The 27,557-nt window shown below is 29.1% G+C and overlaps 2 protein-coding genes across 6 annotated transcripts; one reads left to right on the top strand and one right to left on the bottom strand.

Annotated features, from left to right (window-relative positions):
• Positions 1-4,441: 4,441 nt before the first annotated feature.
• Positions 4,442-10,709, bottom strand: LOC111277591 (uncharacterized). Of its 3 annotated transcripts, XM_022864009.2 has the most exons (13): positions 10,589-10,709; positions 10,225-10,499; positions 9,641-9,759; positions 9,440-9,546; positions 9,262-9,349; positions 7,872-8,955; positions 7,305-7,359; positions 7,106-7,187; positions 6,850-6,930; positions 5,949-6,053; positions 5,812-5,861; positions 5,399-5,516; positions 4,442-4,763 (listed from the first exon to the last, which is right to left on the bottom strand). In XM_022864009.2, the coding sequence occupies exons 2-13, from the start codon at positions 10,442-10,444 to the stop codon at positions 4,680-4,682; spliced, it is 2,193 nt and encodes a 730-aa protein (XP_022719744.2). In that variant the 5' UTR covers positions 10,445-10,499; positions 10,589-10,709; the 3' UTR covers positions 4,442-4,679. The 3 variants fall into 3 exon arrangements, 2 of the variants coding, with proteins under 2 accessions (XP_022719744.2, XP_089602239.1); XR_002688718.2 differs by lacking the exon at positions 10,589-10,709 and having other exon boundaries at positions 5,399-5,511; positions 10,225-10,584; XM_089746113.1 differs by lacking the exon at positions 10,589-10,709 and having other exon boundaries at positions 10,225-10,584.
• A 3,642-nt stretch (positions 10,710-14,351) lies between these two features.
• Positions 14,352-21,439, top strand: LOC111286891 (agamous-like MADS-box protein AGL19). Of its 3 annotated transcripts, none has more exons than XM_089746111.1 (8): positions 14,352-14,467; positions 14,924-15,133; positions 19,124-19,205; positions 20,022-20,083; positions 20,203-20,302; positions 20,403-20,444; positions 20,794-20,835; positions 21,049-21,439. In XM_089746111.1, the coding sequence occupies exons 2-8, from the start codon at positions 14,952-14,954 to the stop codon at positions 21,172-21,174; spliced, it is 636 nt and encodes a 211-aa protein (XP_089602237.1). In that variant the 5' UTR covers positions 14,352-14,467; positions 14,924-14,951; the 3' UTR covers positions 21,175-21,439. The 3 variants fall into 3 exon arrangements, with proteins under 3 accessions (XP_089602237.1, XP_089602238.1, XP_022732786.1); XM_089746112.1 differs by lacking the exon at positions 14,352-14,467 and adding an exon at positions 14,537-14,741; XM_022877051.2 differs by lacking the exon at positions 14,352-14,467 and having other exon boundaries at positions 14,771-15,133.
• Positions 21,440-27,557: the final 6,118 nt, after the last annotated feature.

Raw genomic sequence — 27,557 nt, 5'->3', positions numbered from 1 at the left:
AATTAAAGTACCGAGCACTGATTTGAGCACCTGTTGATGCAAGTGAAATTGAAGGGAACACATTCGATTAGCAAGTGAGAACAATTCGTGTGGTCACTGTATAAAAAGGTTTGCTGTCTTTTAGCAAAAAGGTCCACGTCATTTCTATCATCAATGTTATCAAGTCTACATCCCAGCAACTGAAATTTTATTTTTTTAAGATAAAATATTTATAATACTAATATTTTTTTATTTTAAATTATCAAATTTAAACTTTAATCATTAAAATTTTAATAATTTTTCAAAAATTTACATAGTTGTTGGCATATAAAACTTGTGTACTACTTCTACTACTAACTTGACCACCCATTTCTTTTATATATATATATATATATATATATATACAAAAACTTATATTTTACTTTAAAGAAAAACGAGAAAAAAAATCTTAGAATTATGGTGATTCAAATTTTATTAATTCCATATTGCATCAAAATAAAATGGTGATTCAAAATATGACTATTTGAACTTTTGAATATAAAATTGATTTTCTAATTGAACTCTAATTTTTGGTGAAAATGAAATAATATTATAGTATTATTTTTAAAAAATTAATAAACTAATTGAAAATTTTATTTGTAACAATTTTTATTAAAAATAAAAATACCCTTTTTTTTAGAAAAAAATAAAAAATACGTATTCATCCACTAAAAGAGAAAAATATATAATAATAATAATAATAAACTTAATTTAATTATTTTATATAATTACCCTTAAAAATAACATTAACAAATTTAAAATTTCAATTTCAATTATTATAAATTTTGTTTTTTCGAGTGAAGGGTCTCTTAAAAAGCAAAGGGTACTTTCCCTTAATCAATGTTAATTAACTTTTTTATAGGCAATTAACTTCATTTTTTTGTTATTTAAGAATGTGGGCTGAGGGTGAGCTGTCGGTTGTCACTGTTCCGCCCGCTTCTGGCTGCTGCATGTTTTTAATATTTTTTTCTTTCATTCGACCATTATTGATGCACTAACCCAATCTATACTCCATGATTAAAGAAAAAAAAAAAAAAGAAAAACCCGAAAATATCTGCTAATGGTTTCTTTTTGCCATTTTTTTTTACCATTTTCCTGATTTAAAACAAAGAAAATTTTGAGAACAATAGCTCAAGACGTAATCCAAAAGTATAAGTAATTGATAAACTTGGTTGAATTAAACAATCAAGACGTTTTATTTTTACCTATTTTATTTATATATTTACCCTTAAAATGTTATTTCCTCTGTCTCAATTTATTTAGGTAATATTAATTTTTATGAAATTTTAAAAAAAATTTGATTTTAATGTATTTAATATTAAAATTAAAATTTTATGATTTTTAATATCAAAAAATAAAAAAATCATAAAATATAATTTTAAAATATAAAAATAAAAATTTTAGATATTAAAAAAATAATTTTAGAACATCTTAAAAAAAAAAAAAGAGAGATATATGGAGAATTAAAATTAACAATCTAATTTTCAATCAACAATTATAAGCCTCTTAATTTCCCATTCTCTTCTTAACTTTTGTAATGTGTTTTAAAAAATGAATTAAAAAATTGCAAATATCATTGGTATGGAGCAGCCATCAAATTTTCATATTTTTTCCTCAAAAAAACGAGAGTGAGTTGGATGTTTCTTTGGAAGCAATGCACTTGGATAATTTGAGCATGTGTTTTTTCAGTGGCCTATCGTGGTCCGCAGTCGGTATGGTTGAAGACAAAATCTTGGATGTTTTCTATGGTGGTGGGCCCATTTTCTAGGACAATTTTAGGCGGTGGATCCTTCTCAATTGGCGGATTGTAGGAAGAAAAAAGTACTCCACGTTGGAGAGACGCCAATGGCACTAGTTAGACTTTTTTTTTTTTTTTTTTAAGATAAATTTAATTGAGAGGAAAATTAATATCATTAATCATTTTTAAATTATAATAAAAATATTTAATATAAATGATAAAAATTATTAATTAATATTATGCTCACTCTTAATATAATTAATTTTAAATGATGATACATAATAAATAAATAAATTTTTAAATATTATATTAATTAATAAATATATAATTTAAATATCATATTAAAAACTTTTAAAATTAAATAATATATTAAATATTTTATTCTAATTTAAGAAGGATTTATGATATTATCTCTTAAAAAAATATATTTACTGAGAATTTATAAGTTGTTCTTAAAAAATTGTTGGAGTGTGTGGAATCGAAGTTAACTTACAAGAAAAATATTGATACTTGCCAACTTAGCTAACTTCCGTTGGAGGCATGGAGTTGATTTCAAGCAACAAAAAAAAACCTCAGCTTACTTTTATTGTTTCATGCAATATTTTAAAATATAAAATTTTAATAACTTTGTGTTCAAATTTTAAGATATGTAATTTTTTTTTTTTTTTTAGACTATAATTTTTTGTAAAAAGAAGAAAAAGAAAAACTATATAGTAGTAGTAGAACTATTTGAATAGATAATGAAATTTATTATAGTAACATTAAAAATAATAATAAAAATTATTATAGTTACGATTAAAAAAAATTTTAATAAAAAATTTATATTAAATAAATCTTATTGAAATTAATATTTAAATTTAATTGATAGTATAATAAATTCAATCATATCGTATTAAAAATACGGTAGAATCCAAATGATCACTTAATATAAAGAAAATATTGTGGTTTCTCTTTTGTTTTTGGTTGAAATGTTTGCGTTGGAAGCAAAGAAGTAAATTTTCTTAACTATGGTTTTAAATTTTGGTAAGAAGGTTTCACAAGTAATGCCTCATTTATAGAAATTATGCAAATTATGGATATAAATATCCTGAATTTAATGGCTACTATTTTCTTTGATAACATCAACTAATTTCTTCAGATTTAAGAAAGATTGAAAGTCAGAGTACAATAACTAAAGAGATTATAGTACAAAATGTTTTAAACAACACACTATCTCTTCTGAGAGTTTCAATTCACATGCACCCGTGTTTCCAAAAGATAAAACATATAAATAATTATATTTTAATTAATTAATTAAAATTATAAATTATAAATTTTATTAAAATATTATATAAAATTCACTTTTATTAGTAGTGGATTATTATATAAATTTAATTATAATAAAGAAATAGAAAAATCAAAATTTATTTGAAATTATTTGATATTTTGCTTAGGGGAGAAAACAAAAAACAGAGAGTGAGGATTGGAAGGTTAATGACGTAATTCCAAAGGAAAAGGAAGAGGCAAAAAAAGTGAAGCATTGGCGGGCGTTGGTGGGGAGGTGGAGTTAGAAGTGGGGTCACCGTCACAGATGTAGCTTTGTCCTATTCCAAACCTAAGATTGCGACAATCTAAAGGGACCACCCCTTTCTTTATTATTTTTCTAACTTATTTATACCTACTAATTAAAGATATCACGATCGTGCATGAAAAAGGGGAAAAAAAAATCACGGAACGTGAAATTTTGAGCCCTAATGTTAACTCTTTGAGAGTTAGGTGAAGAAGAAAAACCAATTTTTATGCTACAAATTTCAAAGGGTTTTGATATTGCCAATCGGATGAAAGGAAAATGTTTGATTGAAAATGATTAATTGAACGGGGCAGCAAAGTGTCCAATGGTCGACTTTTGTCCTACTTTTTGGTGGGTGCATTTAGACAAAAAAAAAACCTTTCTTGCTTTTCAAATTCAAAGCACTACCTTTTTTTTTTTTTTTGTTTAAATCAGGAGCACTACTTTTCTTTTAACCTAAATGTTTCAAGATAGAATATCACGTTTATAATTTATTTATTATATAGTAAAGCTTTGATTTAATTTGTTATTTCATGTTTATCAATGATCACAAATATATATATGAATTGATATTTTGTGAGACAACATGGGTAAAATAGAAATAAACATAACCCTCCAAATAAATTGGATTTCAATTTCTATTTGGAGTTTCAGTAATAATAATCCAAATTCGAACCCTAAAAACCTCAAGAATCAAAATAAATATCAAATGCTTATAAATTCTTGTCACTACAGTGACAAGTCAATCTTGGTCGACGCTGACACTACAAGAAGTAATTGATGTTGAACAGTTGAAGAAGGCAATTGAGAATTGACCAGAGAGAACAAACTCCTACGCCATATATGATTCTCTCAAGAATTTAATCCCGATTGCTGCCATTGTCAATTTGTTATATGCTACATCAACATCACCCTCTCTGCCCCCATATGTGCTTCGTAATTGTTGATAACAAATGTTCCCCTTCCCCCCCATGACACCGTGGGCTACGCTTTCACATCCATTAGATAATAATAATAATAACAACAATAACGAAGCAGGTGGCTCCCCCAACATACCCTTGATGCATAACCAGGTGAAGTTGTTCAGGTTTCCACCATACTTAAGCTTGTTTATGATTGGGACCACAAACTAGCAATGCTAGAAACATAGATAGTACTCGAATATAATTATAAGCCGCCACCATGGACAGTGGTTATAGGCTTTGAACAGGTGAAGTAATATTGCAATATATACATCCCATTTTATACAGTCAAAAACTTCACCTAAAATGACATATATGGTTAATCAGGGTTTTTATTAGTGTTGAAATGCAATTGGACCAAGACACCCACCATTTACAGTACAATGATTTCCCAAATGCATTAAAGCGAAACTCACATCACAATACACTTTTCTTTTAATTTTGCATCTTGCTTTGATGATGAAGATGAAGAGTTCCTTCCACTGCTTCTCGGCACCTGCAAAATGCCACTTCTGTCATTTAGAATTTCAATGTTCCGCAACACACCATACAAAGTCAATCTATGAATTGATGTCACCACATCAAGTCTAGAAGGATAAGTCATGAATGCATGATAATAATAGATAATTAATAATTGTTGTTAGTGCTAGACTGCTATTCTATCAGTATTAACAAGCCTATTAAAGTCACACCAAGTACTCTCCATCTTTCAGGCAACCAGAAGATCATCAATACAGAGTTTAAACCACCATGACTGCATTTAGGGTACTAACTGGAAAAGCTCAATCTATTCTCAATACATTTTCCAACTGTTTCAGATCTTTTTATAAAAATTTTCTAATTGAATAGCGTATTCTTTATTATTCCACACTACTACTAATAGAAAGTATCTACTTCATATATGATCCTTCTCTTCCATCTACATAGCTTCCAATCTAAACAAATTATATTTTTAAACAACAATAATTTATCATGTCACTTAGAGACCCAGGTAAGTCCAGCTGAGTTTGAGAAAAGTCCATCACACCACAAATCAGTGCACTCACCCGGATATAGGATTCAAGAATCAGTGATCAGAGTCTAAGATGACAGTTATTTAAGAATATCTTGAAGGAAGAGGGAATAAAATACCTGGGGACCTGTTACTATTCTTGAACCACCAACAATGGGTGGTTGCTGCACATTCTGACGCTGCGGCTGTTGTTCAAACTCTTGTTGTTGTAGAGCTATTGCAAGCTGTAAATCTGAGCTGTGATGATAACATCATAGAATTAATAAAACTTGTTATCCCTAAGCATAATAAAGGACAAGTAAAACCATGCTTAGAAAATTTTAATTCATTCAAGAATATTGAAAACGTATTTTAACTTAACCATTTTTCCAAACAAATAATTATAAAATAAAGCATCATTTCAGATATTGACAGAATAATGGCTTCCAAAACTTATGCAGTTATTGAGATTCATTAGAACTATTAACATCAAGAGAAATTATTGTAGAACAAATTAATATAGATACCCATAACCCAAAGTTAGGATAATTACGTTATGTCCAATCCTGCTTGCGATGCACTATCAATGGTGGCAATGTAGTCCTGCATCATGTAAATCTTTGGTAAGTTTCATTAAAGTCATTCGTCAAATCAACCATTAAAGTTTTCTCACCAAAGGGAAATACGTACAGCAGCACTAGCCATAGCATTTTGTTCATCCCAAGTACCGGTGGCATGACTATCCACCTTGAATTCCTTGAAGTTGCCAGTCATAAACAGTGTGTCTCCATTGACCTGAAAGCATGAGGAGATAATTTTTGGATACCAAACTTCAAAAAAGAACCAGTAACAGAAACAACATAGGTTTAAAACAGTTACAAGGTTCAAATTTAAAATTTTAAGACCCTTAGCAGCATTTTTCTCTCATTTTTCAAAACTTTATTATTTCATTAGGAAGTTGAATGGGACAAAAACAATGAACAAAAGAAATGGAGAAAATACATCACCAAATGAAGAGCATTTAAAAGGTACTAGTATTCTGGACCAGAAAAGGAAAAATATACGTCTCACAAGCAATTTTCTATTTTCTTGTCATTTAAGCACAGTTGTTTAACTATAAAAGTTCTTAAGGCAAAGCATGGAGAAAGATCTAGTTTTCCTCAAAGCACAATATGTTGACTTCAGGAGTAATATTCTGCTCCCTGCTCATAATCATAGTTGCTATCATCAGCAAACAAGAACACCTACAGGCCACAGCTATAGCTAGTACCTCTGATACTAAAAACTTGGCTGGCCTAAATTTTTGTTTCATTAGTTTTGATGTTTTCCATTTTTTCATAACACTAAAGCTAAAAAGCAAGTAATCATCCCAGTTAAACATTCATGACATACTTCAAGAAAGCCCCATGATGCAGTGGCCAGTGCACCACTGACTAGTTATGTATCTTAACGACTCCAATAGAGTCCAAGACTTTAAAATTGACGACAATGTAAACAATCCAACTTACATATTTTGACTACAATTACAAATGAGACCCAAAAGTCAATGAAGTGATTCTTGCTTAAGAAGATATCAAGGAAACAATTTTACCTCATTTAGTTTCTCCCAAACCAAATCAGGCTGATTTAGATAACCTTGGTCAGTAGCTAAAAGATAGAGTTCACCATCATACTGCAAATAAAATGAGATTCAATGAATCAAGAAATAACTAAAGTAAAGAAACAAAAAAAACTGGTTCTTAAATTGGCTTATTAATTTAGTCAAGTTGTTCAAGATAAAGCATAAGTGGCAGGTCATAAACAGCCACAGGCAATAATTCACAGAAAAAGTGATTCCAGCTCCTAACCTTAAACATGGTGCTGAAATGATTATTACGAAAAAAAACACAAAGCTCACGTTCTTTAAGACCATCTTGTAAGCAAAAAAGCCTGCAAAATATATTAAGAGTCACTAGACGACAAGCTTCCTCATAACATAAAGTTTTATGATGTAATAGACTCAAGAACAAATTAGATCTTTAAACAGCTAAAAAATACCAAACATACCCATAAAAGGTCAATTGACTGGCATTGTTCTTCAAAAAGTTTCCAATCAGTTCCCCTGAATAGCATTAAGGAAATGCATTGTAGGTTATCTTGAATAAACACATGAAAATAGTAAGACAAGCAATGGTGGACCCAGAATTTTTTTCTGGGGGTGTCCACTTATAAAATGTATAAAAATTTGTCAATGGATTTATCAATTTTGTCAATGAATTTACTAATTTTGTGGAAGAAAAAGGTGCCCATGAGAAAATTTTGGGTGTCCAGTGGAAAATTTTCCCCCAAAATTTCTTATTTTTCAATTTTTAGGGGTGTCCAGTTTATAAGGTGGATCTGCCTATGAAGACAAGAAAGTCCATTTGGATAAAAAAGGAAACAACTTCTTTTAAGAATTTAAAAATTAAACCTAAATGGATAAGAAAATACATTAATTATTCTTTATAAAAATCCTCGAGGAAGCAACAAGCAACAAGCAAAAGCAACAAAGAATGGGGTTTAAATCAATGAAAGAAAGATATATGCACCATACAAGGTTATAGATTTACATTTTCTATAAGGTGCATTACTAACCTTCTTGTGGAGTGATTTCATCTTTAGACTTCACATTGCAGTCCTCTACAGCTCTTTTTTCAGCTTGTTTTGCAAGAATTACCTCACCTTCATATACAGGCTCCCGGTCCTCATATGTTGTTGTTACTGAATCTAATATGCATTCTTCACCTTCATATATAGGTTCACTTCCATCAAGACTAGAAGTAAACGCTTCAGGTACATCTGCATGATGCATTCTGCCACCAGATGAATCTGAACTGGCATTTTGTAAAGACACAGATGATACTTCTGGTGAATCACACCCATTCACATTATCTGGAATGTCCTGAGCATCAGTAGCAGAAGTGGATTGAATCTCAATTGTTTCACCCCCTTGTGAAATTTCAGTGTTCTTTCCATCTATAGAAGCAGTTTCCTTTGCCAGAGAAACAGGAGCTGCACTTTCAATCTGGAGCGATTCTTCAGCACTACTCCCCTTGAAAACCATTGTCTCAAAATTACTCTTCTCAACCACATCATTTGAAAGGCTAATTTGCCTATATTTAACGTAAGATAACTGATCCTGATTAATCCCATCAGTCTTTGGGGACTCTTCCCTTGTGAGGGTCTCAAAACATGTTTTACTACCACTACCATTGCTCAAGAAAGTGCAATTATCAGAAAAAGATGGTTTGTGCCACTGCAGGTTCTGATGTTCAACACCTTTGTCCCCCTCTACTGTATCTACAGAATCTACAGAATCTACAGAAACAAGGTTCTTTGAAAATGATCTTTCATCTAAACTGCCAGGATCACCAACTGAGGTTGGCAATTCAGCTTTTGACAATTTCAAGACTCTCAATAGCTCTTCTTCCTCCTCAAGATCCCCCTTTCTTAATATTTGCTGATCAGACACAAAACAAGGAGAATCATCAAAAGATCTGGTTTTTGAAAGGTTAGGAGAGGGAACTCCTAGAGTGGCAGTGGTTGCAGCAGCAAAATCCACACAATCTTCAGAGTTATTTTTATGTGAAACCTCCATATTTCGTGTTTCCAATGCAACAAGCTCCTCCATAATGGCATTGTAGGATTTTGACTCAATGGCACTAGCAGTTTCATAGTCCTGGCACATGTGCACCGTGAACATAAACTATCATATCCTGGTGCAATTAATTTGTATTGCATGATATCTGATTAAAATAAAATCAGGATTTGGCCAAAAAAAAAAAATTAAAATCAGGATGTGCAGGCCCAAAACTTGTAAACCTGAAACCTAGACCACACAGGAATGGACATCTTAGAAAAATAACAGAATCCTAGTAATATAAACACTAATTAGAAACAAAATATATACTCCAAAAAGTTAATGTAATAATCTTGAAAGGTAAGCAATACAATCTGATAATATATGTGACTAAAAAGACCATACCTGGGGATCAACTATCCAACCATGATAGAGGGGAATATCAAGCAGATCAAATATGGCACACTCAGGAGTGAACTCGAAATCATCTATTCTGTAAGTTTTACACATAATTCAATAAGGATTGCACAACGAGGCGATTTGTAGGAGAAAAACAAAGACAGAAATAAAGGAAAATGTTAACCTCCTGAATTTAATATTTACATCAATCCCTGTAGCAAGGCGTGGAAGTAAATCAATTGCATCTGCAATATTCTGTTGTTGATTTTCAACATAACCTGCATCTTTATTCTACATGCCAAAAAGGGTTTATCAGTGTCATCCTGCTATACCATTAAGGCAGTAACAAGCAAATAAGCCTAGCATAAAAAAGGAAAGAAATTACATTGACATTACTGTTGGAATCAATGACGCGCTCGGCCACCAGTGAAAGCAATTTCTCCTGTGAAACTTCAGTTATATCGGAACTCAGGTTCAAATTATTCCTTAAAAGGAGAACATTACCTGTCATAGGCCCCAAAAAATGTTCATGTTCAAAACTTAATAAGCTCCAATTCTAATTCCCATAAAAAACGATATCACAATATTGACCAATTAGAAACTTGATCATGTTTGTAATTCGATTTATTGACATAAAAATTCATTTATAAATTTTTTGTCCTGTTCTTCAAAACACGGTCTAAGTTCTTCCACTAGCAACAGGAGGAACAACAAAGAATCAAACCAATAAACCCTAAAAATAATCAAACATTCGAAATGTTCAAAAAGTCGATTCTTGATCGCTCCCGGGAACAATGAAAAGAAAATTGAATCGAAATTGAAACCTAAGACCAAGACCAAAAAGATTAAATCGAAAAGCTAAAGAATTTTCAATCCGAATATTCAAAGCAACAAAACAATGACAAGAGACAATTAATAAATCAAAATTTAAAACCCTAGAAATGGAAAGAGGAGAAAGAGAGGAGTTACAGATGGCAAGGAGAGGGCAAGGTCCATTGTCGTTTTGGAGAATAATAGGCGTAGTACGACCTAAGAACTGTATAACCTTAGTCTTGTGCATGCACTCTTTAATTGCTTCTTGCTTTTGTTGTTCTTGATTGAGTCCTTCTTTCACTGCTTCTTCCTTCGATTCACACACAGAAGAAGCCGAACAAGAAGAAGAAGAAGCATCAGCAGCAGCAGCGGACATTTTCCTTTCTTCTTTTGCTTTGAAACAATTTAATCACAGAAAATTTACGTCACCACTAAATGAAAATAAGAAAAAAAAAAATGCTTTTAGAGAGTTTTAAAACTTATGAAGAGAAAAATCACAAAAGAAAAATAGAAAGTGAACCATTATTGTATGGAGGCCTTTTATTTTGACGGCAACACAAAAGTTTGTTTTTCTTATTTTCTTTCTCCATTTTATTATAACTATTAATGATAAAGTTTTTTTATTAGTACCAAAAAAACATAAATATTTATTTTACTGATTCTATTTATGTAATTTAGGAGTTAACAGTTATTAGTTGTATCGTAATTTATTTATTTTTTATAAGACATTTTTATATAATAATAAAATAAAATTATTTAAATTTGAATTCTAATTTTATAATAAGTTACTATTCTTTTCTCTTAACCACTAAAAAAGATAAAAAAATTCGAAATTGATGGATTTCGATTCAACTCGATTTTTTAGAGTTAATTTTTTTTTTTAAATCGAATATCAAATAGGGTAACGTGGCATAAAAAAATTCGGAGTCAGGTCGAAGTTGAATTTTAGGTAAATTCGATCCTACCCGACTTGATATATATAAAAAAAAATTTTATTTAATTAATTATTTAATTTTATATTTATTTTATATATTTATTTATATATATTTAATTTCATATGTATATTTAAAATAATATTTTATTAATTTCGAGTAGAATCAAGTATAATTTTATATAATATTGAATCAGATTCGAGTATAAAAATAATAAAAAATTTATCGGATCGAATCGAGTTTAAATTTTATATATTTAAAATCGGATTAGATTCAAGACGAATAAAAATCAATCTCGACTCGATCCGTTACCATCACTATTAATCACCCATTAAGAAATTATTGATTTTACATTATTTTCCATTTATTAATTTTGATTTTCATTTATCTCATGTTTTGAAGTTTAATTAGTAGTTAGCATTAGCTATTTAAAAAAAAATTTAACTAGTGTATAATAAAATTACTTAAGATGATATTTAAGAAAAAAATGTAATTAGTGTATTGTCAACTCTTAAATTTAACAAAAATAATGCATCAAATATAATTTTTTAAATACCAGTTAATCAAACCTATTTATATATTAACATACAGTTTTTTCGGCTAAAGGATAGCAGCAAAGTTAGGTTTTCATTTACATATACCTTAGCAACTAAGAAAGGGAAATACTTAGTCAAATGGAAGGAATTATAAGCCACGTAATTGGAGTTAAGGTTTTTTTTTGGACTCTTTTAACTTTTAATTCAGTTTAAATGTGTCCTAGTAAATCACGTTTTTCGACAAATCCGGACTTCAACTGCCGTCGTTGGAATTTTGATCAAAAAGAAAAAAAAAAAAAACTCACATCATTTTACAAGAGTGTAATCAAGTCCAGCCAAGGGTGTTTTTGAATCTAACTAGAACCTTCGATTATAATTGGAGTTTGTGTCAATCTCACTATACAGTGTAAAAATTGTCATTTGATTTTCATCGCTGCAGCACGATTGAGACCAATTTTTCGTTGACTAAGTTTGATCCAGTAGCCGACGGACTTTCATTTTTGTTTTTCTTTTTTATCCTTTAGTTTTTGTTGTAAATACAAAATCACTCATATAATTTAATTCTTTTCTTTTCTCTTTTAGTTTTTATTTACAAAATTTGAAATAATTTTAATTTAATAATAAAGAATATTATTTCATGTATTATTATTTTTATTAATTTTTAATTATTTATTAATTTTGTCAATACTAAGTAATTTAAAACTTTTATTATATATAATATTTAATCTAATGTTTTTAATGATTATTTTCTTTTCTCACTACAATTCACTTTACTATTACTGTTATTTTATATTTAAATACATATCACATTGATTTAACTCACTATAACAGTAATAATTTATTCTTTATCATTATTTTTAATCTCATTGAAATTAATTTTATCGTCTATCCAAATAAACCCAAGTCAATATAATGAAAATTTTGAGTTTGAATTTGATTTAACATTCGTTGTTTGATACTTGATTTAAATTCGATTGAATTTTAATTTTCAATTTAAATTTGACTTAAAATAAAAATCAAATTATTCAAATTTTTTGGTTAAATTTGTTTAATAAAAATAAGTATGATTCTCATATTCGATTTCACACTCAATTATTTATTTAAACTCAATTTAAATTATAAAAGTAAAATAATAATTTTTTAATTAAATAATAAAAATATATTAAATTAAAAAATTTAATTAAATTTCGTAAATTATTCAAATTGGATATTAAAATATTTGAATTTAATTTGTTCAATAAAATAAATTGCTCGTACTCGATTTGATAATGATCAAATCAAATTCAAATTTTATTTGAATCAAACTTGAATAATTTATGATTATTAATATATCATTTTCATCTTTAATCTTATCATATTATATGTTAATCATGAATCTATACCCGCCAGTAATGGAAAGTTGTAGTTTACTCTGCATTTGGAGGTTGGGGAGTGTAGTGAAGGAGAGATTCTCTGCAACCAGGCTTCCCACATTTGTGTGGCAGGAGCTGGACTACAGCACACGAGAGCATGAGATGCTAATTTACAATGTCAACCAATTAAAATAAATTAATACTTTTTTTAGAACCCATTGCCAATTGCTACCCCGTCCAGATTCAGCCTGCTAGTCCATGACTTTATGAGCAAAAAGAAAGTTCGGACTCGTCAGTCCATAAACGAAGTCCAATCGAACCAAATAGGATATGGCTCATTAATCATGGGCCGGCGAGCAAGGATTGTGAGGAAATGTGTGGGTGGTTAAATTGATGGACCACAAGCTGGTAAAATTAACTCTGCAGCGCCTAGAGTTCCCGTTGGAGGGTCACTTTCACTTGTTCATTTGCACAAATGAAAATCATTCCAAGAGAAGTTGTTGTGTAGTATCTTTGAACGACTACATTAATTATTAACGAAATTTTAATTGCTTTGCTCATGTCCTCTCTTTTTTCACCTTAATAAATCATAGCATCGTTGTTAGGTTTGATAACACTAACAAGCATTTGATTCGATTATAAAAAAATTAAAAAAATATTAAATATTCGATTCGATATTAAATTTTAAAGTAAATTAACTAATTATATTTTTTAAAATTTTTTTATTAACACAAATGAAGTAAATCAACAAATAAGGCAATGAAGCATCATTAATTTTTCTTTGAAGAGAATACTATTTCGCCTATATACGTAAAGATTTAGACTCTAATCTTTGCCCCTAACCATATGAGGTTATGAGCTAAACGACGATTAGCGAACCAAGCTATCAATGGTCCATGTCACACCCCCAATGTGGAATGGTTCGTGTCCCCAATGTGGTCCACTAATACCTACTAATCATCACAAATAAAAAAAATTCATTAACTATGCTATTTTTTTGAAAAATCTAGAACCCAATAGTGCGCCACCACTTGGCACAACTGTTAAGTAAAAAAGCCCTAAATATAAGGGGAAAAAGGGGTGGCGAGAAGAGAAAGAGAAAAAGTAGAACCGAGGCCCCAGAGGCCAAAACCCCACCATCAAACAAGGAAGAGCCACGTGAAACCCAGCCTGATCATGATCACAGTACAAGAGATGACGTGGAAAACTCCCATTAGCTCCTTCTCTATGCCATTTGTACGGACAGACGCAGATGTGTTTTCCTAACCATGTACGGACCCACGCTGGAAATCGTTTAATCCTGATCGATGAGTGTCCAATTTTTGATGCAACCGACAGAAATGTTCTGTGTCTTTCACCTCACACGCTGGCTTTGCTTCTTTCAGTGGACACCGGGGGTGGAGGTTGTCGGTAAAACGAGACATGTGTCATGAATTCATGCGGTGGGCATACATTTTTGGTGCATCCTCTTCTCTCTTTATTAGGGAATCACATGTTTTGGCATTTATTCTCTATTTTTCTTTTTTCGGAGGTGCCTGTTATTTCCCCTTCAATTATACCAAAAGAAGAAAGACATTAGGTTCTCCACTTCCTTGGACTTTGTCTATTATAATATTTTTTAAATTTTATTTTTTTATTCTGTCTAGGGTTATAGGAGGTTGAGGTTGAGGTTGAGGAAGTGACAGAGAGCAAATTTGGTCAAGTCATTTTTCTCATCTATAAAATCTAGGGTTTCTTAGATTTTCATTTCCAAGAGAAATTTCAAAAAATTCCCAGTAAAATCTTGTTTTTTCTCTTTACATCAACTTGAGCTTTCCCATACCGAGAAAGATCTTTTTCAGGCTTCTTTTTGAGTAATATGTTTGTCCTAATTTGATTAGATTTTTAAGTTACTCCCTTTCTATTTTTAGAAACCTTTTTCTCATCTGGGTCTTTTGGTTCTTTGGTTGTTGACCATCGAAATCTGTTTGAGTTCAGACAGTTTACTCTTTTCTGGGTTTGTCTTCTAGGATTCATTGTTTCCTTTTGGTTGTAGGAGAACCAACTGCTACTGTGAGATTAATATGGTGAGAGGGAAAACTCAGATGAAGAGAATAGAAAATGCATCAAGCAGGCAAGTAACGTTTTCAAAGAGAAGAAATGGATTGCTCAAAAAGGCCTTTGAGCTATCAGTTCTCTGCGATGCTGAAGTTGCACTCATCATCTTCTCTCCCAGAGGGAAGCTATATGAGTTTTCTAGTGCTTGGTGCGTTTTCTCATCTTTCATCTTCATATTTGCTTTTTTTTTTTTTTTGGGTTACTATTTTAAGCTTATGCAAGTCTCCAATGTACTCAAAATACAATCTAAATAATATTTGTTTAATTAAATCTGTGGAGATATAAATAAGTTTTGGTAATTAAACTTGGATGTCACTTAATTATACAGAGGCCCCGCTCAGGCTGCTCTCCTACCATGTAGCTAGGCAAGTACTATGATAGATGATTCCAGTCTTTATCTCTGTCAGAAGGGTCTGATCTCTTTCTGTCTTCTTTAGTTTTTCTTCAGAATAAAATCTAACCAGGTTATCTTGTTCTGTTGGGTTTCCTTGTTAGTAGATGTTCCAAGTGATCTTGCAGATTTCTCTTGTCCTCTCTTCAAGCACGAGTCCTGAGAGACAAAAAGAAAGAGAGATATGTGGTCTTTAGGGTTAATGTTTTGGGTAAAATATACTTGGATTATTGATCGCCAAAGTTTAGGTGTTTAGTCATATATGTGAGCAAGCTCACCTTAGCTAGCTAGCTTTGAAAAGGTTTTAGAGGTTAATGACAATAAGCAAGAAGCAGCAATATATAGGCTCATTTTATGAGAATATTTCCAATTTGGTTCTATCAATAAAATCTTGATTTATTATCAACATTTCCTTTATGAACAAAACAGGTGATAAACACTTTTTGAGTTTTATTTAATTTGAACCCAAAAAAACAAAAAAGAAAAATTAATAAGTTGAAAGTGAACCTGTTGACTGTTAAAGGGGGGCCTCTGAGCAGGAGCTGAGTTTTGTACTTGGCATTTCTTGTTTATATGGTTTTTTCATTTTTGACAATACATAATTCGATTACACTGGATAAATAATTTGCTTTTTTCAAGGTACATCCACTATCTTGTTTTTAGTGTTAGTGTTCGTGTTAGTGTCAATCGTGTGTTTTAGGACCTCATGATTAATAATTAAAACAAGTAATACATATAAATTATTTATTACTCATCCAAAAATTACTCTTCTATAATTGAGGTTATATTGTTTCATGGATTCCTAGCTAGCTAGAGAACATCTGATAATCTCAAGGGGATACGTCTTTTGAGACTGATCTAGCACATGGCTTCCTAGAGATATTTTTACATCACAATAAGATTATCATCCTGTTGAAGCCTTAATGATGATGATTCATAGATGGTTCTAGCATCAATTATTTTACATGAAATCATTACTCTTAGAGCTTGAAATTTGTCTTTATAGCTCTACTGCTGTTAATTGTTGCTTAGACTCTTCTTCGAGTATTGGACGTAGGTCGATGCGAAAAGGTGCTGAGGCTCTTGTTCATCTGGTAGTTAAAGATTTTATACCCTTTCACACATCTTAGAGGAATCTTACTCATGTTTGAACTATTAAAATTTAAAACAAGATTGATGTTTAACTAAGTTATAGACTCTATCAAATCTGATTTAGTTGAGACTAGGTAAGATTTTTTTTGGTACATGAAACTAGCTAAGATTTAGTTATTACGAGCATTTCATGCTTTGTTTTTCATGATCTTTTGAGCCTAATAAACTTATAAAAAGGAAAATATATAAGAACTAAGTAGTTTCAGTGCATGACACTTGTGATAGGAAGTTCTCCATTCACAATCTTGGTGACTTTAGCTACTTATTATCAGCATTAGATTTTATTATTCGAGGTGTTATTATTCCACAATCTACTATTGGCAATAGAGTTGAAAAGTTTTATAAACGAGTTTATATTTTTTCCTATGTGCTTGTTTAATTGAATATGTTAATTCATAATTTTGTGTTAATCTCATAAATAAAATAAATGGAAACTTTGTATGAATCTACTTTAGGGTTTTCACATTCTGTCAAGAGTGGTTAGGATAGTAATTGTCACTCCATTTAGTTTACTTTACCTTAATTGACATTTGAGAATTATAACTAATTTGTTCTTCATTTATGTTAGAATTGCTCATTTCCCTCACAAATTAACATGAGTGAGAACTTTGTTCCATCATCCATTTGTATGCATCTTTGTGGACTTCATAAACAATTAGAAGGAAGATCTTTTTGGTTCCATGCAGAAAGCTTCAAGCATTTCCACATTCTTTGTTAACATTTATAGACTATATCAATAAAGCATTGAAGGTTTAATACATACATTCTAAATGGACAAGTATTGAAAATTTTGAACACAAATGTACTATTTCTACACCCTTTTAACCCATTGCAAGTGATTTAAACGGTCAGAAGGGTTCCCTTTATTAAGGTTTTCAGTTATTAGCATTAACCAACAAACTGCATGGTACTTGTCAAACAAATGGGTGTATTTTGTGATCAAACATCATCACGTATTGTATGGCCATTGATTTATTTTAGAGTGATTAGATTAATTTAGACGAAAATTTCATTTATATTCTGAAGTCAATGTAAAATTTTCTGGGCAATTCTACCTGGCCTTTTCTTTTTAAAGAAAAAAAAATGATTGTTCAAAGAATTTTAGGCATGCTCGGTTTTCTTAAGGTTTGTCTTTGATAACTTTTAAAGTTTGGTAAAGCCTCCATATTATTAAATTTGTGATTGTGAATACCACTTCATACTGGTTCATCAAGTAGCTGAGTAACACTTTGCCCTTAATTGGTAATTTGGAAAATTGGACTTCAAAATCCTGAATAATATTATTAATTTTTCTTGTCTGATTCCCATTATCATGTTGGTAATGTTGTTATGTACATACTTTATCTTCATTTTCTTTTTGCATAAACAGAGAGACAAGGTTCCAAAATGAAGGAAAAGGCTAATTTTATGATATTTCTCCATGAATGAGATTTTTGTACCGCATGATAAAGAAATGAATTGTAAATCCACCACATGGAAGTTTGCGTAAGTTGATTGTTGCTTATGGGTCAAAAAATGGCCAGTGAAGAAATTTTTTGGGGTCCCAGATTGCTTATTTTCCTCCAACTATATATGAGCTTTGACTCAGCTGGTAGTTTTAAAACCAAAAATAAAAAAAGAAGCATGCAGGCATAATTACTTTCTGTGTTTTATTTAACTATGGCCTTTGGTTGATATAGAGATTTAAGGCCAAAACATCAATTTAGCTCATATATTAAAGCTTATTCACTACAACATCTTCCATGGTGCCTGACCCCCCACCCTCCATTAAGGAAAATCCGAGAGAAACAGTAACTGGGTTAGCGGCAAGTTTGAGGTATAATAAAACACTTCTTTGTACTTCTAGGAAAAAAAATAGAAAAAAGGAAAAACCCATGAAGATGTGGTCCTGAAGGAATATTTGAAAGAAAAGAGGATCCTAGGCGTGCATCAGACAACCTATTTTTCTTTTCTACCTCCAAAGTATTTAGCCCTTTTTTGTTGTTGTTTTCAATATACTTAGGGCAGTAGCGACATGATTAATTTCTAGGTAATATATTACACTACATGCACGCTAATTAACCTCAATATTATTTCTTAGTTTGAAAACATTTTCTGTTCAAAACTGTGACCGACATGTGATTCCAGGAAGAAATCTGGGTTTTCCACAATTCAACTAGTGTGTGATGAATATGACTATCTTTGAAGATACAGGATTTTTGGACTTGAGAATTTCTTACCATAAATATTCTGCCACACATTTTGTTTACCTTCCATCTTGGAAAAGAGAAGTGCTTTGATTGGCTATGTTTTTCTTTCGTGGTTTTCAGCTCTTAGAACATTGATCTTTTTAATTGAGACCACTTAGAGAAAGCATAGTCTGTTAAGAAGTTCAAACAATCAAGTTAACGACTTAGGTATGGCTTAGTGATTGTAATTTCTCTTGAAAAACCCTCATCTTCATTTACTTTTTTGCATATACAAATACAAAATGAACAGTCAACATTTACAGCGCCAAAACATTAGAAAATAATGGCAAGACAGGTTAGCTAGCTAGTTTAATATCTGATCTTTTTAGACGTGCACTCATTCTTGTTGTGTTTGGAGATGCTTCAGTATGAACAAAATTATAGACCGGTATCAGAAGAAAGAGAAGGATCTTGGAATCGGCAGCAAAGGGGTAGAGCAAAATATGCAGGTAGCTCTAGCCATCCTTTTGCATTCGTTGTTAAATATTAGTCAATAAAAGATTGGAACCTAGAAGCCGTCTTTGTAATCCACCAAAAATTCTTCAAGTAAATACTAATCTTATGAACATTAATTGAAAGGATAGAAGATCACCATATTTTCTATATATTCTGGTTCAGCATTTTCTGGTGTTTCACATGTGACTTATTTTACCGCTTTATTTTCTATAATTCCTAGCCAAACTTCATTCCGCTCACCTAGAACTAGAATATAATGAGCAAATATAATTGTTTTTATTCTACCTTAATAGCGATTATGCAGAGATATGATTGCATGTAGCAATCACTTGGACCTCTCTCCTTTGGTTTTTTACATGTTAATTTCTTGTCTCTGTCTTGGAATTCAAGGACATAATTAAATATGCATATGTAAATGGGATGCAATTTATTATTTTCTTGTGAGAAAGGTCTATGTCATTGTGCGTAATTAATATTGCAGATTCATTTTGTTGCCTTTTCAAATATTTGCTAAATTTGAATTTCTAACCTTTATCGCTCATGACCAACATCTTTAGCAAGTCAATGAATATATATTAATGTTTTATTTGGATGTGTGGTGGGAGACTCTCACCGCATCGTGGGTGCCGTTTTATGATTAACAGTGCCGTCACTCACTGCACGGTGGAAGTCCCTCCCACCGTGCATCCAAAAGTCGTAAGTTAGGCTCCCCTGATGTCTTAGACTTATGGAGCAATTTCTTTACGCATGATATATCTGTACATTGAGGCTTGTCATTCAATATCTAATTATTGAACTTGTGCATGAAGAACGTAAAGGAGGATGCTCACAGCATGGCAAAGAAGATCGAATTTCTTGAAGATTCTAAAAGGTTAAATCCTTTGCTTGAAACTTGTATAAAATACATGTACTTATAACTGAGTTCCAGTTCATATTTGGAGTCCCTTTTCTTCACCGCATGTAAACTTCTATATTTTGAATTTATAACAGAAAACTCTTGGGAAATGGATTGGAACCATGTTCTCTTAATGACCTACAAGTGTTAGAAAACCAGTTGGAGCGAAGCTTAAGCAAAATTAGGGCTAGAAAGGTACATCAGAAATTCACTTGCACGTTCAAAAATTTTCATGTTTGTAATATAAATAAAATGTTACTGACATGGGTTTAAAACTTGATTTCGCTGTGTTCAGAATCAATTATTTTGGGAGCAGATTGAGAAGCTAAAGGGAGAGGTAATCATTTTTCGTTCTTTTTTCGATGCTGTTGATGCAAGGATTGTAAGATTATAGCTGCTACGGGGCATTGTAAGGAGGACCACATCTCACATCTAATAACCAGAAATCGAACCGTGATTTTACAAGTAAAGATCGTTATTCTCCTACTGAAGCGTCTTTTTTCAAAAGAATACATTGTCAGGAAGATAACGTCAGGCCTCAGAATAGACAATGCTTCGTAGCAGACACAGTTCAACAATCCCTTGCGTTAACAAATGTATGCTTAACATTCCATGGATATTAATTTGGAAGAATAATTTCCTAACCATGTGGTGTTATTATTTCCATTTCCTTGTAAATCATTCAGGAGAGACGCCTTGAAGAAGAAAATGCAAAGCTGAGAGGACAGGTACTATATTTGTTCTCTAATGCTCCTATATCACAAGATTTTGTTGAACCGGTAAATCAAGAAAACCCAGTACACGGAACAATCATAATCCACTCCAGGAAGGTGGTTGATCTATCAGCTGTTAGATAAATGTCAATAACAAGAGTAAGCACTAGGTTCTTCGATCTTTTATCAACATGAATATTAATTGAATTCATCATTTTATTACATTAGTGTGGGGTGCGACCGCGACAATCGTCAACAAGCCTATCGGATCATGAACTGCAAACCCAGAGCATAGAGGTGGAGACGGAATTGTTTATAGGACCGCCGGAGACAAGAATTATCCAAAAACCTTAGTGCTAAATATTAATTGGTGATCAATAAAGCTTCAAAAATAACTTTCAGAAAGTTCAGATCAGAGCTGCCTTTTTCTTGCTTTTTCATCTTGAGTTGTGATGAAAAATGAATTGTGAATATATTATATGTAGTCGTACTTATGACAAAAAGGGATTGAGCTACAATAATATTTGTGTGATTAATAGTAAGATTTCATGTGCGCATAACTCAATTTTAAAAGGTAAGCTTCTTGTTTGTATGAAATAGTAAATTATTTATTTTTATTTTTTGTATTGATCTCACTAAAATTTAATAAAAATATAATTAAAAATAATTATCATGGAGTATTATTATCAAGATTTTCTTAATTATTTGTATTATTAATTAACTGAAATTGACTCTTTTTTCAATAAGCTGCATAAGAAATAACAGATATGAGCACAAGAATTGAGATGTCTAATCCCTATACGAAATCTACACAAAAATTGAAATATCCAACTTTTTATCTGAAATTAAGGCTATGAATATGAAAGAAAATATATATGCTATTTGTTTTGTTTTTATTTTTAGAGGTATTTGGGTTTAGTTTGTATTCAATAAAAAAAATTGTTTTGTTCGTTTGAATTTGATTAATTTAAATTATATGATATTTGTATTCGATTTGTATTTGATTTAATTAAATTAAATAAAATTATTTGTAAATATTAAATAAATTTATTAACGAACATGTATAAATAAAAATGATCGTGAATAATAAACAAATTATGATTAAATAAATTTAAACAAATAAATTTTAAACGAACATAAACGAACCTTAAAATAAAATTAAAGCATAAAAATATAATTTTATTAGTATTACTATAAACAAATAACAAATAAATCATAAGCGAATAATAAATGAATGGCATTTAAACGAGTTTTAAACAAATTTATTCACAAATGTAAATAAATTAAATAAAATTTTATTTATGTTAATTTATTTAATAAATAATATAAAAATATTATTCAAAACCATTTATTAAATTTAATAAATAAATGTAAATAAATAAAAAAAACAAATAAATTAACAAATAATTCATCAAAAATTATATTTATTTACGCTCTTACTCAAAATCACCGTTTCATTTTTTTGGGTATTTAATATGTGGGCGGACTACTGCCTATGCTCATGACAACTCTTTCTACTTGGTATCCGACTTGGATTCTGAAAAGAAAAAATATATATATCAATTTAACAAGTACACTTTTAAAGGTGGAGAAAAAATATATTTATATTTTTAGTAAAAAATTTACAATATAAAAATAAAAATAAAATTAAAATTAAAAATTTAGATTTATTTAATATTAAATAAACTTTAAAATAAAAGCTATAATTTAATTAATATTATTATAAATAAATAAATTTTAAACGAATTATTCATAAATATAAATAAATTAAATAACTTTTTATTTATATTTAATTTACTTAATAAATAAATATAAATTAAATATATTCATAAATAATTCATCAAAAACTTTATTCATTTAACTCCTACTTAAAATCACTGCTTTTTTTTTGTACTATTTAATATATGGGGCGGATCATTGTCTATGCTCTGGACTAGGATTGTAAATGATACATTAGTACTCGCAAGTTATTTGAGTTCGATTAAAAAAAAACTCGAATTCGATTTGATTATTGTCGAGTTGAGCTCAAGCTCTACTTATCGATCGAGTCGAATTCGAGTATTCTTATATCTGACTCGAATAGCTCGCGAGCTTAATCGAGCTTTTATATTTAAATATATTTTTATTATTTTAATTAATAAAATATTTCAAGTCTGAATTCGAGTTCGAGTTCGAGCATAAATAATCGAATTTTTATTGAGTATACGAATCGAACTTATTTTTACATATTAATCGAGCTTAATCGAACGAGCTCAAGTAACACGAATTCGATCACGAATCGAGCTAAAATAAAACTCGATCGAGCTCGAATCGAGTATCGAACTCCTAGTTGTGAGTCGAGTTCGAGCTCGAGCTTCTCACTATTCGACTCGACTCGGCTCGTTTACAACCCTACTCTGAACAACTCTAACTAAAATAATTTCACTTTGCATCAGACTTGGATTCTGAAAAAAAAAAATATATATATATATATATATATAAATTTAACAAGTACACTTTTAAAGATGGGGAAAATATATATTTATATATTTAATAAAAAAAATTACAATTTAAAAATGAAAATAAAATTAAAATTTTAAATTTATTTAATATTATTTTTTTAAAAATAATTATATAAATCAATTAAATTCAAATTCAAATTTTATACCCATTTATTTTGATGCCTAAACTAAATAGGTAATTAAGGTACCTAAAGCTTTTTTTTTTCTTCTTTGTAACGGGGGATCTCAGTACGAGCCTATTTGCTTCTTTATATGCATGCACGTGATTAATATGCTGAAAATAATACATCCTTCTGGACAAAAAGGACAAAAGAAATGAAAATCTATCTATAATTCAATTCTCCCCTTCTTACCAGTGGACGCTGTCCACAACTTTTTTCTGAGATGAAAAACATAATTCAAGACATCGTGTTTTGCCAGCAACTTTTGTTTTTATTTCATCTGGTTTGGTCCAATGTAGGACCATATTTTCTCTTGGATTTCTTCCCTCATTTCGTTTAGGTACCCCGGCCCATGAGAGATTGCATCCCAGGCTAAGAAATTTTAATTGAATTAATCGATTAAATTGATTTAATTTAATTAATTAATTTTAAAAATAATTTTAAAAATTTTTAATTTTTAATTAATTTGATTTAAAAATTAAATTAATCAAAATATAATATAATTCGATTATAAAATAAAAAATATATGAAATAAATCATTTAATTTCATAACTTACTAAAATTTTGAACATAATTTTTAATATTTTATTAACTAATTTTATTTAATTTATTTAAAATATAAAAAATTAAAAGTTTAAAATATAATTTAATTTAAATATATTTATTATTTAAATAATTAAAAAATCAATTAAACTAATTAAATTAAATTTGATTGATTAATTTTTAAAATTCATCAATTTAATTTTGTTATCGAAAATAAAATAATTTAATTTTAAATAATTCATATTCGAAATTAATGAAATTGACCAAAATGAACACCAACACCGTATTTTTCTTGGCAGTTAGCGGTCAATAATGCTCTGCCGGTCTCCGCCTCCTATGACGAAATCCTTTTTAATAGTATTGGCCGGGCATGGCCATGCCAAGCTAGCTGCTAGTGATTGATTATATAGACAGAAACCAAATCTCACATATCCCAACTCTGATCAAGCTCAGCATTCACAAATGTGGAACCCATTCGTTTCCTTACAACCAAGCTTTGTCACTTCAAAATCGAACAAACCTCCATTGAAATGAAACACAGAGAGAGAGAGAGAGAGAGAGAGAGAGAGAGAGAGAGAGAGAGAGAGAGAGAGAGAGAGAGAGAGAGAGAGAGAGAGAGAGAGAGAGAAAGAGAGAGATTCATGAATAATCATAAGTGAATTTTCAAGTTTAATTTTTATATGGCATGCATTTCATTTAATAACGAGTGCATATGTATAACTTTATTCAAAGAATCGATTTCCAAACTTCTCCTAAATGGAACTTACATGGTTTGTTATTACAATTCTAAATCAATGAATGAGGAAAATAGAAAAGAAAAAGTCATTGGTTGAATAAATTATATGAAAATTTGTAATTAAAAAAGTATTGTTTTGACAAATTGTACACAGAAGTTGGAATTGAATTTTGTTTCATCATGGATAAGAATCGATCAGAATGGTTATTTGGTTAGATATTTCGATTTTTATTACATAATGAGCATCTTAATTAATTTTTAAATTAATAATTTTTAGTGACAACTTTTTACATGAGATGGTGAGTTTTGCCTGTTTTATTAATTCCAATGGAAATTAATTTATATTTACTTTAGCTCTTTAATCATGATAAATAGATAAGTTGATATCAATTTAAATGAACGAAAAATCTCTAAATAAAATTTTAAATTTAATTTAATTCATTCGTACAATCATCATTAAATATAATATTTAATAAATTTAAAGTTTAAATTTTAGTATATATAATTTTTATCTTATACTTAGGTCACTATCATTTTTATTAAAAAAAAAAAACTTAATTCTTTGTATTTTTTTAAAGTGAGGCCTTTAGTTGGAGTAATATTTGAAGAGTACTTCAATATTCAAATGAAAACTTCAAGCTATTAAAAAGTTTCCAATTTTAATTTGATTGGTGATAGGATATAATTTTCTTTATATTACAAATATTAGTTATATATGAATAAAAAAAATGGAAAACATAAACTACATACTATAATTAACATTAATAATTAAAGAATTTCCTCTACAATATTAGTTCATAAAAGTTGGTCTTGGTCTTAGTCACCCGAATGGAGCATGATAGGGATGAGAAAAAGAATAAAAAAATAAAAATTCATTCGAAATTTTACTGTTTAATTTAATTTGATTTAAATTTAGGTATTAAATAAATATATTAAATTTGAATCAAAATTTTGATTGAGAAATGAAAATTTTTAAAAAATCGAATCAACCAAAATTATATATTTTTATTAACTTATATATTTTTTAAAAATTTATAAAACAAAATCATTATTTTATATATAAATATATTAAAAATTATATTAAAATAATATGTAAAAATAAAAAAATAAAATTTAAAAATGAATAAAAAGAAATAAATAGATAAAATTTGATTTATATCGAATAACATTAAAATTTTATTCAAATTGAAATTGAATTAGAGATGTCAATAGATAAGATATAAAGAGGATATTGTATTTTTTATTTTTAAATTTTTATATTATATTTATTTTTGTATTTATACTCAATAAATATTTTAAATTTATTTTCATCCCTGCCCTTGTAATATTTAATAGCTAATCCTCCTACTCATAGCTTTAAAAAAATATTTTTTAGTTTTTTTTTATATATTTAGGTATTTTTTATAAATATATATTAGTATATATATTTCTCAATAAAAATATATTAATTTAAATTAATCTTAAAATAATTTATATTATTTAATAAAAAATTTATTATTAAATATATAAATATATATATATGTAAAATATGTGTATGAGATGTATACTATAATCTTCATATTTATTATTGTATCCAAAAAACATTTAAAATCATTCACATCTACATTTTCATACACACAATATAATATTCATCATTTTTTTTATTTAAATAAAAAAGTAAAATTTTTATTAAATATAAATAAAATTAACATTTTTAAATTAAAATTTAAAATCTTATATATTATAAAAAATTGAATTCAATTTCATTCATGTCATTATCATGTAACATGACATGTCCTGACGTCCCTCATCTTCATGCACATGTGAATTTGTTAATTTCGACGTTTTGTCACCTTTATGTCACTTCATTTTCACAGTCCTCTTTTTTTTTTGTTTTAATCTTTCTCTTGGTGGAAAGGACACATGAAGTATATATCATATTTTAACTATCTATTTATAAAATGTTTTGCTTTTCAAATGACTACTTGAAACCTAGCTTTTAGACTTACATTGGCGCAGAGGATGGTGGGCATATGAATAGACTCGCTGCAGTGAGTTATCAAATCAATATGTACTAAGTATGCATGGAGAAATTAAAAATGGTGTTGTCATACTTGTCAGTAAAAAAATATATTGAGAAAATGACCGACATCGGGTGAAAACTTTCCCTCGCAAACAATTTTTTTTTTTATGAAAAATTGCAATTCCCTCTGTCTTAATTTATTTATTCTGTATTGATTTTTATAGAATTAAAAAAAATTAATTTAAATATATTTAATATTAAATTATTTTTATAAAATTAAAGTTTTATTATTTTTTATTTTAAAAAGTAAAAAAAATTTAAAAAATAATTTTAAAAGATAAAAAAATAAATGTTTTAAATGTAAAAAAAAAAAGACATAATTTTGAGATATAAAAAAAAAAAAAGACAGAAGGAATATAATATTTACTATGAATAAGAACATTTTCACCACCCAAACTTTCTAAATTAAGTAATTAGATTTTCTAGCTTTACATTACATATTTGTTACGAATTAACCCCCAAATTAAAAGTAATTAATAAACCAACAAAACTGAGATCCAATATCTTAGGATCAATTTCTAGATAACTCCAAAAATTGGAAGGATCATGTGCTTACTGGATAAGTGGGGAGTAATTAACTTAAAGGTGAATTTGGATCCAATTGCACATCCAATGAAGTGTAATTAAATTTAAAAAATCATCAGTAAAATTTAAATAATAATTAATAAGATACGTTTAATCAAATATAACATAAATTTTTTATTAAAATTTTCAAATTCGATATAAATTTTTTT

Source organism: Durio zibethinus, chromosome 17 (assembly GCF_047325235.1).
Source record: "Durio zibethinus cultivar Kanyao isolate XHJ-2024 chromosome 17, ASM4732523v1, whole genome shotgun sequence".
Classification (NCBI taxonomy): Eukaryota; Viridiplantae; Streptophyta; class Magnoliopsida; order Malvales; family Malvaceae; genus Durio; species Durio zibethinus.
This window is presented reverse-complemented; position numbering and strand designations above follow the sequence as displayed.

Bases quoted from the DNA above. Each gene is read 5' to 3' on its own strand.
- LOC111277591 (XM_022864009.2), bottom strand. From the start codon at position 10,444: ATGTCCGCTGCTGCTGCTGATGCTTCTTCTTCTTCTTGTTCGGCTTCT. The intron at 5,862-5,948 runs GTACGTATTTCC...TACATGATGCAG, and splicing joins ATGCTATGGCTAGTGCTGCT to GACTACATTGCCACCATTGA. The intron at 4,764-5,398 runs GTATTTTATTCC...GGCATTTTGCAG, and splicing joins GAATAGTAACAGGTCCCCAG to GTGCCGAGAAGCAGTGGAAG.
- LOC111286891 (XM_089746111.1), top strand. From the start codon at position 14,952: ATGGTGAGAGGGAAAACTCAGATGAAGAGAATAGAAAATGCATCAAGC. The intron at 19,206-20,021 runs GTAGCTCTAGCC...TTGTGCATGAAG, and splicing joins GGGTAGAGCAAAATATGCAG to AACGTAAAGGAGGATGCTCA. The intron at 20,303-20,402 runs GTACATCAGAAA...CGCTGTGTTCAG, and splicing joins GCAAAATTAGGGCTAGAAAG to AATCAATTATTTTGGGAGCA.